General features: G+C 40.8%; 1 protein-coding gene across 1 annotated transcript; it reads left to right on the top strand.

Annotated features, from left to right (window-relative positions):
- Nucleotides 1-39: 39 nt before the first annotated feature.
- On the top strand, nt 40-11,127 carry LOC146453800 (uncharacterized). The gene is made up of 3 exons (XM_085096167.1): nt 40-416; nt 7,579-7,935; nt 8,732-11,127. The coding sequence occupies exons 1-3, from the start codon at nt 119-121 to the stop codon at nt 10,663-10,665; spliced, it is 2,589 nt and encodes an 862-aa protein (XP_084952293.1). The 5' UTR covers nt 40-118; the 3' UTR covers nt 10,666-11,127.
- Nucleotides 11,128-12,104: the final 977 nt, after the last annotated feature.

Raw genomic sequence — 12,104 nt, 5'->3', positions numbered from 1 at the left:
CGATACTCGAGCTAGAAATACAATGAAAACTATTAAATTACCAACTCACGCTATAAAATCAACACAATTTCGTGTTTCGGGATTATTCTCCGAATCTTCAAGAGCGCACACCTCAACCATGAATCGGCGGAATTTTGAATCACTTCTTCTCCTGGGATTATTCTTGGGTGCGTTTGCTTTTCTTCCCCCAGAGAGCGTTTCATTTTCCCCTAAGACATGGTCTCCAAGAGATTTTCAAAAACTAGAAGGCCTGTCTCTACCGCTTTACTCGCGCGGACGTCCAAAACCATTGGCGTTCAGCGATGGAAAAGGTTTAGTGGCGGGAACAAGCAGCGCGATGGCGGTACATGCGGGAAAAGAGGCACTGAGAAAAGGCGGGAATGCAATGGACGCTTGCTTAACAACAGCTCTAACAGGTACTATTGAATTTACCTAGCATGTACGTGAAACACTTCCAAACAGTTCGTTTGTATTGATTTTAATAACTCTTGCCTACGAACTTAAGTGCGCACTTTCGGGGAAGTTCATTTCCTGCCACCGAGATAAGTCTGCGATTATAGACAGCCTGAAAGAATGCTTCCTTTCATGCAAGGAATTAGCGTAAAGGGGATTTGCAGATTGATAAACAACGGCTAAGGAAAAAGACAGCTTTTCGGTGCAGGAACATTTTTCTTGTTTATTTAGGCGGGCTTTGATTGGATGGTTTCTGGTCTCAAGATAAACTTATTCTGTGGGCAGTTAGGAGCCTTTTTTCTCTGCCTACGCGCGCACTTTTCGAGTTCTGGAACAAGATGTTTACGTTGGACTCAGAATTGTAGTGAATTAACTCTTAGAAGGTCCAGGTTCAAAATTTCTTGTTTTCATCTGCAAACTGGTAAAAAAAAAATCATGTCTTTTCACATGTTTGCCTCTGTTTTATCGATCCTTTGTTTTTCTGTGCTGTTGAACAAAACTGCTCCGGTTTGAGCAAGTTTTGAAACCCGGAGTGGAGTTTCCCAGACGTAAACTGGAATAGATTCTTGTTTGTCTGCCGCTTAAGAAAACAGAAAGGTTGAATTTGTAAAATATTTCACTGATAACGACTTGATAGAGTTCACTGATCTTAAATCAGACAAATGGAAACGGAAAAGTCAATAACATTTTGAAACGTTTTGAAGCTGGTAAAAAATTTCATAATTCCAACCCGTGTGTTGTGAGTTTTCCGACTTGGGCAAACTTTCAAAAACTTTGACCCCAATTGTTTTTTCTCTGTCGGGCGCAAATTAAAAGCTAAACGCCATCCTACTCAGATCACGAAAACATGTTCAGTTGATACCACTACATTAAGACCGACAACCTCAGAACAACAACGAAAAGAAAAGTTGGTTGGCGCGCGTATAAAACTCGCAGTGACTTTCTCTGAAAAGTCCCCTGTTTTCTCTGACTACTGAGCAAAATAAATTTTGTACCATCTTAAAAATGAACCGGCGTAGGCGGTCTTCAAGCTGACCGTCATTCGATCAAACGAACAAGCGTGTGAATCATTTGATAAATGTTATCTATAATTTATCAGGGTAACACTTACAAACGAGTTAAATGCTCTTTTAATTTCCGGTACAGTTGACCGGTGTGAGTATTTTTGCAAGGTTGTGTTACAAGCTCGTAGCCCCCAGCCGTGGTTATTTCGCAGAAACATCACGTATATTCCAGTGCCATAATTACACAGTAATTAACCTCTGTGCAGTTTATACGTGCAGAGGTTTTCAGGGTTTTAGAATAGCGTGTATCATATCTTGATCAACCTTATCCATATCGAACCCAAAATGATTAATTTTCCAAACTGATGCCGGTTCTGACAATTACGTTAAACATCCTTTTGCTTTACAACCGTTATGCTTGACTAATGGAAATAATTCGCATGCAGATTCTTGGTTTTGCAATATGGACCACAAACAAACTAAATGCCACCGTACATCACCGTCTTTCACGCGTGATTGGTCATCGACAGTCTGGATTCTATCGACAAACTGTATGCTAAGTGAGACGGACCATCTTTTTAATTTTGAAAACAGTATCAGCAAAGTTTTCTCAAGGCTCACACTTTAGGACCCTTCCGCTGAGACTTGAAAGAGCCACCTTATTATACACATTATGAAAAACGGCCACAGTGCGCTGGGCAGGAAGTATTTGAATGGAACATTCATCAATAAGGGGGTTCGTTTCTAAAGAAACTGTGGTGCTGCCTCGGTGGCGTGTGAAAACGAATGTTTGGTTGGTTGATAAAGGTAATTTGGCCATTGTAAAGAGATTTGAATTCGAGTGCTGACGTTACGAGCGTTAGCCCTTCGTCAGAGCGGATCCATTCTGACGAAGGGCTACACTCGCAACGTTAGCACTCGAATATCTTTACGGTGGCCAAAGTACTTTATCAACTCTTGTCAACTTTGTTGATAAAACCGCACATTCTTTGTTGAGCGGTTTCCGATACAAAACCAAGATAATCAATTTACATTGAACGTATCAAAACGCTCTTTACGGTGGCCAAATTACTCAATTCTGTCGGATAAAATCATTTGAATGGTCACACTTTGGGGACGTTTTTATTAGACTGATGTCATCCACAAAAGAGTTACCTTGTACAAAAACAAAAACACAGTGTCATGAGAAGAAATTTTCATTAGCTTTCATTTGAATGCACACCCTACTAGCAGAGCCTTTCTTTTGCTTACCTGCTCGCAGGGTGTTGAATGCATGGTCCTTCAAAGTATTTCATTCACAGGCTGAAAATGTGTACTAATCACATGATTAAAGCATCTACCCTGGCTGGTCAGGAAGAGGTTCAATTCTCCTCACTAGTAGTGTTGCCAATGCACTGATGTTCCGTTAGGAGAAATTAGAAACCGATTAATGTTAAGAATTAAAGGATTAACGGTAAGATGTTTTAGTCTGTTAGTGTGGAAATAGTCTAGACAATATCATGGCGAAACCGTTAAAACACCATTATACAATTAGAGACTCTTTGAAAAGCAAAGCGAATATTTAGAAAATTATTTCAGAGAATCTTCATTAGACCACTGCACGGTTTACAAGACTTTTATACCGTCAAAATTCATCTTTTTTATATTAAACATACGCTTGCTGCTTGGGGTGTACGTTCGGCGCAGTCCGTGGAAGTTTGTTCAGTTGTTTTTGTTCAACGATCTGGCATCACGCGATTATCGTTTACACAACTGAGGCTTTCTAAAGAACAGATGGTTGATTTTGATGTCGACTCATTAACAAGACAATCATTCGACAACTGCATGTTATCACTGCTTCAAAAGGGCCCCGATGATTAAAAGCGCGGCGTACTCTCTTACAAATATCTTTCAAATAGGATCACTGTAGGATCGTACAACTACATTCTCAGTTAACGGGACTGAAGTTGCAAACACTGTACCCACAAAACAGGCAATTGTAGAAGTTGGGAAACGAAAACTCTCGTGGTAAGATCGTTCAAAGCCCCTATAACCACGCCCCTGCGACCACCAAGTGTTCCAAACTACGTCGGTGGCTTACATAAGCTAGTCAGTACCGCATGCTTGACAACAATCACGAAATGTTTCACCCGAGCCGTGATTATTTCTGCGCACGTGTTCTAAATTTGTCACTCTGAGGTTCGCCCTTTTTTTAAAACTGTTTCTTGTGACTTTATTACTTCGACTGTGTGGGATATACGAACGAACGGACGGTCTTTTAACTCGTAACTGCATATATTGTTTCTCAGATAAAAACACTGGAAGATCGAAGTGCCTTGCAAACTTGGTCCCGATAGCTACAATAGCTAGCAGCATATAAATGTGATGTGGACCAGCTTTAGTGCATCTCCTTGCCCTTGTTTAGAGGTCATGTCTACTAGCTTGTTAGTTCTGGTTCGGTATATCATTTACTAACTCTTTTTTGGAGATCATTTTATGAGAAGATAGCCGTCAAGAATCGGTGCGCCATGAACGCAATTTGGACTTAATAGCGTTCGTCCTTTCCTTAGAAAAAAAAAAAGTAATGTTAAACGCCGTTTTGTAAGAAATTTATTCCGTCATTCTTGACTCAAATGATAATTGCAATGTCAGATTCCTCTTTTTTCATTATATCCTTCACAATCCGATATTCTGTTAGTGTCGCCTTCAATTGCACTGATAGATGCACTGCAAATCAAAAAGCAATGGTTTTATCAGAGTTCCTTATCGAGATCTGAACTCAAGAGAGCTTTAAGTTTTGATACCTGCTTAATTTAATGGAGTCGCCTGACACTCAAAGGTTGTTTACCATTAGATTAGGCGCTTCCTGAGATTCTTACGGAGAAAAATGGAAGAGCAAACACAGCACCGTGTGAAAGTACTCTGATAGTTGGTTCTTCTTGTGGTATCTTTTTAACCAGCCGGATGGATCGGTGAATGTAATTCAATGAGATATTTCGACATTTATTTTATTTTTTATTTTATTTTATTTTATTCACCACGACATACATTCATAGAAAGTTACAGTGAATAATAGACTAAGATCTTACATAAGTTTACAGTGAATAATAATAGTAAAAGAAGAAGTAAGAAGTGGCGAGAAGACCTCAAGAAACCCCCGGGCTTATACTGAGAGGTCTCCTAGGAGATATGTTAGGACTGTAAGACTAGTAAAGACATAATTGATTGTATTTAGATTTTTAACATACGGTGGTAAGACTATAAAGACATAACAGAGTCGGACGTTTCACACAATTAACTGAGGAAATCAAGAAGCTTTCTTTTGAAGGTGGATAGACTAGGGGAAGACGTAAATTGATAATGGCAAACTGGGGCATTCCATCGACGATTTTTGGCCCTCTAAAGAGTATAGTAAATTGCTTGATATTAGTTCGGCTCCTGCTGGCTTTTATCTATATCACTATCATGGTGTTCACCTTTAGATGAATTGTTTTCTTTTTTAGTTGTATTTATAGTAAAAATTCGCAAAGTTTTCAATCGCCCGAATGTACAATGCAGACGCCAATTTTTTTTAATTAAAGTGGTAAAGTACAATTACAAGTGCAGAGTAGACAGTTCCATTCATTGACATTCCTAATAAAGAAGGCCAAGAAGCTATATTTATAAGAATTGCTTGAAATACCTAGATTTAGAAAACTTTTCGGGTGAAAAGAACGAGTGACCCAGGTTTTTGGTGCATCAATATAATTTGGACAGGACTGAATTGGAATGAGTCCGTTGACTCACGGCTTATGATGTTTTGGTACATGAGGTGGGAGATTTTACCTTAGGTTTGATTTGCAGATTTAGCAAATTCAGTTGAACAGTGATGGCTCTATCGATGTTATACAGCATAAAACTGAACACAGAGCACTACCAGGGATAGTTCCGCTAACTGGCTGGCTAGTTTCATTTGGGTGTAAATCGCAGTTCTGGGAGGACTAAACCTATTCTTTCCACTGTCAACTGGAACCATGACTGTGTAATACTCCTCACATTTTCAAGATGTTGGAAGAAGACCGGGAAAAGAAGTACTTCCAGTAGTATTGTCAAATTAAAGTTCTATTTCTCTAAGTAAATTGGATTTTCTACTTTGACCATGCAGAATCTTTTGCACTGCGGAGTTGTTTATCAGCGAGGTTCCAGAGCATTCCACCCTAGTAATCCAGTTGCATTCTTGAAATTGTGGAGAGTCTGCTTCTATCTCTGCTTATCGGTGTACGGAGGTGCGCTTTGTCTGTTACAACTTAGATTAATGTGTGGTGGATAATTTGCTGTTTAGGAGTCTAAGCGGTTGAATTGAGGATTCGTGTGACGAGTTCTTCAAAGTAGGTATCTCTTTTTATCCCATTCCACTTGAAATGACCAAAGTAGCTACTATCAATTACGTTTGGTGAGAACTTGAATCGAATCTAATCTTACATTTCTTGAATCTTTAACGGGTAATAAAGGACAGGTGGATATGGAACTACGTTTATCTGATCGTTCTGCTATCCGTAGAAATCAGCCGACGTCTTATCGCTTGGCTTAGTTGCACATCAGATAAACACGGATTATCTTTAAATTTCTGGAACACGGCACGTCTTGTTATGCAACTCTTTACCCTGTGTCGCCAAAAAAAAAGTCAAGAACTCTATTAATTCTGCGATTTTTTTTTCTCTCTACATTGACATCTTAAAGAATGGCAGATCGAGTAATTGAAGACAGTGAAATCTGCAAAATTACTGAGAGATAACAGTCACAAGGGCTAATAGTTTTAACTCTTTATAATACATAAATCGAACCAGAACTAACTTGATAACAACATTTTAAAAGACATATATTGCGCAATTTTTATAGCGAAATTATCAATAGATGCAGAGAAAAGTAAACTATAAAACAAGTCTTTGCGGATTATGAAAAAGCCATGTGTGGTGTTCCACATTTGTGCTGGAAACTCGTTCCAAAACTGTTCGGAGGTGATCGCGCTTTTACAGCTTCTGCTCCTTAGGCTCGTTGATGTTTTATATTTTGGATTACAAAGTAGCATTCCCTTAGCAGACCAAAGGCTACACCTGGAACTAAGAGGCTTAACTCTAATAAGGTTCTAACTGCATAGGTTATCCTAAGCAATCCGATTATTAAAAAGTGCTATTTAGTGATTCTTTCGCAGTTTTGGTAGGTAAAGGCCGACCTTCAGGATCGATCGATAGTCTAACGTCATTTGGAATTATCAAGCAGGCCCCAGTTGTTCAAAGGGCGGATAACTTTGATCCAGTGGATAAATTGCTATCCAGCGGATAAAATGTACTCCAACTAATACATTTTCTCCGTTGGATAGAAACTTATCCACTGGAAAAAGTTATCCGCTGTTTGGACAACTGGTCCTGTTACATAAACTTGGCTTAAGTCCATTTAGTGAAATATTCAGCATTTAAGACAACAATCATGACCTTTCCCTCCTATAATAAAACCATTAGTTACTTAAATAACAATTATTCTACGCGAGTGCCCTGTGTATCGAAAGATAACAAGAACGTCTAATTGATTATAAGCATCGTCTACTATAAAGAGTTTTTCTTTTGCTGCCATTAGTTTACTGAGTTGACGCTTTCCAAGGTAAATTTTCCTGATGGATATAGTGGAGTAGGTTTTTAAAGAAATTGTGATGCTGCGTTGATAGGGGAATGAAAACGAATACTTGGTTTTATCCACTATTTGTGTCTAAGGTAAATCAGTCGGAGCAGGGTTATGACATGGAAGCTAGTTATGAGATGACAACCCTGACTGAAACTCGCTGGAAATCCAATAAAAGAAAAGGGGTATTCAAGGGGTAGAGAGATTGAGAATTTTGCAGCTGAGCAATGTCACTCAGCGTTAACTGAAAAGTTGGCAATTTTTCAGTAACCCCGGCTTACTTTATATATAGTTTAGTTTCAACTGTTCCCTTTCGTTTAGTCTTAAATGTTTCGTTCACTATACCAGAACAGAACCGAGACGCATTAGAAGATATCGAACTTTAATTCCCAGCCTTACGTATCGTGTTTGCCTATCGGTAAACTGCAATGCTTAGGCTTACTAGTTGACGATGCAAAGTCTTGACTACATTTCTCTTTTTCCATAGAAATCGCCCTATCAGCTGGCTCTCATGTATCTTATGCCGGGACAGCCAACATTTTGTACTACGACAGCTCAACGGGTGATACATACAACATTGACGGGGGCTGGAACAAACCATACTACATAGATCCATCCCAAATCCCTGAACATCAAACCGACCGCAGCAACGGAGCCTCAGTACTCGTCCCAGGTTTCATAGCGGCCGTGTCAACAGCTTCAGAGGGGTACGGGCTGCTGCCGCTGTCAAAGCTTTTGGAGCCCGCGTTGTACTTTGCCACAAAAGGATTTAAACTTCCTGCACACTTAGCGGAGGAAATGAGGAAGAACTACAATCCGAACAATCTTCTCCGCACCAAGGAAGGTAGGAAGTCGCATATTGTTAATTATATTACGTCGTAAGGTAGGTTGAATTGCCTGAGTATTCGTGGTAGGTCCTGGGAAGTCCATCTCGAGATACTCGGGTTTCCTATGGTTGTTCCTACTTATACAAGGTTATTTGCGACCATGCGGAGAAAGTAGAACTTAGCAAGTGCTCTTGGTATCCAAAAAGAAACTTTGGGGTAGCCGTGCATTTTTCAGAGATAATAAAGCTTCAATTTGGGAAAAAAACGCCATACATTGCTTTGTACTTTTCTGTTTTTTTTTTTAGAATAATTGTTGCTTAATCATCTCTAAAACATGCGTGGTTACTCTCAATGTTCTTTTTGGATTTCAATAGCCCTTGTCTCCCTCGCAGCCGTTCTGTGTACAATAGCCCTTGCTAAGATCCGCTTTCTCCGCATAGTCATAAACCACACAAAAATACTTCTTTATTAGTAGGCATGCACCGTAATTAATAACTATTCTACATTTACGAGAAAAAATTCAAAACTCCGCCGGAAATGCTCGATAGCCAATTGTAATGCGTACTATTTTTATTTTCCTATTACCGGATTTACAGTGCAAAAGGCAGTTATCTGAAAAGGAGACCCACAGATGAGACACCATAAAATACGGTAGTTAATAAACGTTTTAGAATTTCGCCTAGAATAAAGCTTCCACAATGAGGTCTGTTTTTGCTCAGTCTAACTTTGAGCAAGAAATCTTTTTCCCAAAAATTTATTACATACATTTTAATTAGGAACACCGCGGCCTGAACTCTATCTTTTGTTCATTAGGGAAGTATATCTTCACCAACCCCAAAACGAGGAAGCTCTACAAAGCTGGCGAACGATTCCGACAACCTAAACTGGCCAAGTTCCTCAAGCGCCTCTCCAAGCACGGCAAGGATTACTTCTACCAGGGACCCTGGGCCGAGGACATGGTGGAAACTGTTCAGAGTCAGGAGGGATACATCACCATGGAAGATATGACTGATTATCACGTGAGATCACCCGCGCCCGCAAGTACCTTGTACCAGAGGTATCACGTGTTGACGTCAGGTGCAGAATGGGGTGGTGCTGAGCTTGCAGAAAAGTTGAACTTGATGGAGTTGGCGGGAATCGGGGATTCCACTGATTCGTACCTGACAAACTCCACGAAGCTTTTTTGGCTCGCCTCTATCTCTCGTCTAAGTTCTTTTATTTCGTTTTTCGCTCACGCTGTACCCAATGGAAAGCACGTTATAAAGGAACACCTTGGTATCGATTTGGACAAGTCGGATCGAAGAACAAAAGACGCAGCCGAGGAGCTGTGGGACAAAATTAGCTCTGTCGAGAACATGAAAGAGATTAACGAACTCATGCGGGAGATGGTAGCCAGCGTCGAGATGGACATGGAGCACTACGAGCATGCCTCATCTGGAGTTACTGCAGTGGACAGAAGCGGTAATGTGTGTTCTTTGGTCCATGGTACAGACAGCGGAGTTTGGGGCTCTGGATTGTTCGTGCAGGGAGTGAGTCTTCCTAGTTCTGGAATCGCACTGAAATCGTTGATAAAAGGAACCAGAACTGGTAGTAGAGTACCTTCGGCATACCAACCCGTGATTATATTCAAAGAACAGTTCCCGGAGCTCAGACATTTAGGGCGACGGCACAGACGAGAAACTCCTTTGACTAGCAAAAATAGAAGGAAGCATGCGGACAAAAGGGACGGTCTAAAGCCTCGTAGGTACAAGGTGGTGGAGGTACCGCAAAAACTGGTTGTACTCAGAACGCACAATCGGGCCCGATCGCACCTGGAAGAGGAACCATTTGCGCATTCATCCCCAGGGAACAAATCATCAGAACGTAAACAGCTGGAACGATTGGTTAAACCTTCCAGTGTTGAAGAAAATTCCGAAGAAGAGGAATACAAGGAATACAACCATGTTGCTTTGCCCTTGGGCGAAAGACCATCTAATCAAAGAACAGAACAGATGAGAGATGGGGTCAAGACTTCAACCAAGGTATCAAGCAACGGAAAAACATCTATTCCAACCCCAATGGAAGAATCGGAGACGTTGCATCCTACTCAACTTCATCCTTTGAAGCCTGTACCAAGAAGGGCTCTCTCTGAAAAGGAACAGCCCAATATTTACATAAATCTTGCAGATAACGACCCTGAAGAAGAAGAAAGAGAGGAGGAAGAAAAGGAAATGGAAGAAAAAGAGACGCTAAAAAAAGAAACAGACGAAAGGGAGGAAATTCGAGAAGGTGAGCTCATCAAAGAACACGAATCAAGGGAGTTTCCTCATCTAGGAATCCCTGACCCGTGGGAACCAGACACTATTCCCGAGGAAAGGGGCGAACTTGTGTTCCATACCGGCCTCGCACCAGTGCTAGCTCTGACATGCACTGGTCCATCTCACTCATTTGCCATCCCACAGTACTTGACTAGCATTTTGGACAGCGGAATGAATCCGAAAGCAGCGCTCGAAGCTCCAACGTTTCTTGCTTCAAGCCCTCGGTCTTTCCAGCAGGACATTCAAGTGGAAAAATATTCCATCGACGAGAATGTCTTGCAAGAAGTTGGCGAGTATGGACAGCCCTTTACTGAAGTGGATTCCAAAACTGCGGACGACGTGGCGGGAATTGGCGCGGCTGTTACACTGAACAGTGGTGGGAAAATGCTTGGTTGTGTGCACCCGTCCAAAGGCGGCTTTGCCGAGGGAGTCTGGGTACTAGAAGGATAGCTAACGAACGACAAAATACAACTTTTATGACATTGTGTGAGAAAGAAATCGTTTTCAATGAACTATAAACAAAGGAACTATCAAACAAACGTTCAAGATACTGCAGTTTAATGTAGTCATTCGTTAACGAGAATGTCCAATTAGGTTCCTTATAGACCGAATTTCAGATCATATGGCATTACTGGGCTCAGTGCTAAGTTGATAGGGTGCCTATCCCCATAAAGGGTGGTCACAGTTTTGAATTCCGGCCGGACCATCGAAAAGGGTGTCCTTAAAAAATTTAACTGGCTGAGCGAGATGGTCACCGTGTCATCGTGCGTAAGGGACTGAAGAGGCAATCCCTTGGCATGATCTGAATATAAGGAATAAAATAAGTGCTTGTTTATCTGTTAGTTTAACCCGCCAGTATTACTGGTATATATCTGAAGGCGGTTTTCAATGAAGAACCGAAAGTAGAATATATATATATCTTTCGCGTGATTTATATCAACCCGGATTTTTGAAAACGGGCCAGCTCAAGTCATGCCTCTTTGAGAAAGGGGTTGCGAATCTCCAAAGTGGCCAACAACAACAACAACAACAACAACCGAGAAGAAGAAAAGCCGCCTCTTTTCTCTCTTTTCTTCCTCCTTTCTTCTTTCTTTTGCGCCTTCATGAACCTTCTCGGGGCCAAAAAACCCTAATTTTGCTGTCGTTTCAAGAAAATTTCTCAAGTTTTCAACGGTCACTTTGAAAAAATTCGGTTAGATGTTTCACCGGAATGTTGTCAAACCATGAAAAACAGCTAAGTTTGGGTTAGAAATGGTCTGTCTTCGCCGTTTCTGGGCCTTTTCAAGACATTTAACAGAAACTTCTACCCGAGTTTTAGAAAACGGAAACAGCTCCATTCAAGCTTCCTTCTCCTCTCTTTTCTTTCTCCTTTCGTCTCTTTTTACATCATCGTGAACCTTCTCGCGGCCAGAAAACCTGTGTTTCGGTGTTTTTCTTGAAAAGAGCCCAGGTTTTCGTTGGCCACTTTTTAAAAATTCGGCAAGATTTTGTATAGTGCGCTCCGAGACTGGTAAACCCTTTCAGATGCAAATCAAGAAATTGTAGGTTGTATGTGATTAATATTGTAAGAAGTAGAGCTACGCTATCGAAAAAAAAAAGCGATCGTTGATTTCGTTTTGATTAAGAGTGACTATTGGGAAGATGAATTTTTGTTCGAAACTTTTGCGGCTTTCTGTATCACCATAATGTAGAGAAGTGGCACAGTCTGCCATATGTTTGCAAGAATGGTTAGGGAGGTTCAAATGTCCCGACTGGCTTGGATGCATCTTTCTCATTCCTTTCAGCGTCTCGAAGATGTTCGTAAAATCCTTCGTCGATTCTCCTTTCTGTCTTACCAACGTCTCAAAATCAAAATCAAATCCGTGAACCCATTTCCCAAAAATTTCGGT

Source organism: Pavona decussata, unplaced genomic scaffold (assembly GCF_977016875.1).
Source record: "Pavona decussata unplaced genomic scaffold, jaPavDecu1.1 SCAFFOLD_322, whole genome shotgun sequence".
NCBI lineage: Eukaryota > Metazoa > Cnidaria > Anthozoa > Scleractinia > Agariciidae > Pavona > Pavona decussata.
This window is presented reverse-complemented; position numbering and strand designations above follow the sequence as displayed.

Excerpts from the sequence above, each read along its gene's own strand:
- LOC146453800 (XM_085096167.1), top strand. The coding sequence starts at position 119 with ATGAATCGGCGGAATTTTGAATCACTTCTTCTCCTGGGATTATTCTTG. Across the intron at positions 417-7,578 it reads CTTAACAACAGCTCTAACAG|AAATCGCCCTATCAGCTGGC; the intron begins GTACTATTGAAT and ends CTTTTTCCATAG. Across the intron at positions 7,936-8,731 it reads TCTTCTCCGCACCAAGGAAG|GGAAGTATATCTTCACCAAC; the intron begins GTAGGAAGTCGC and ends TTTGTTCATTAG.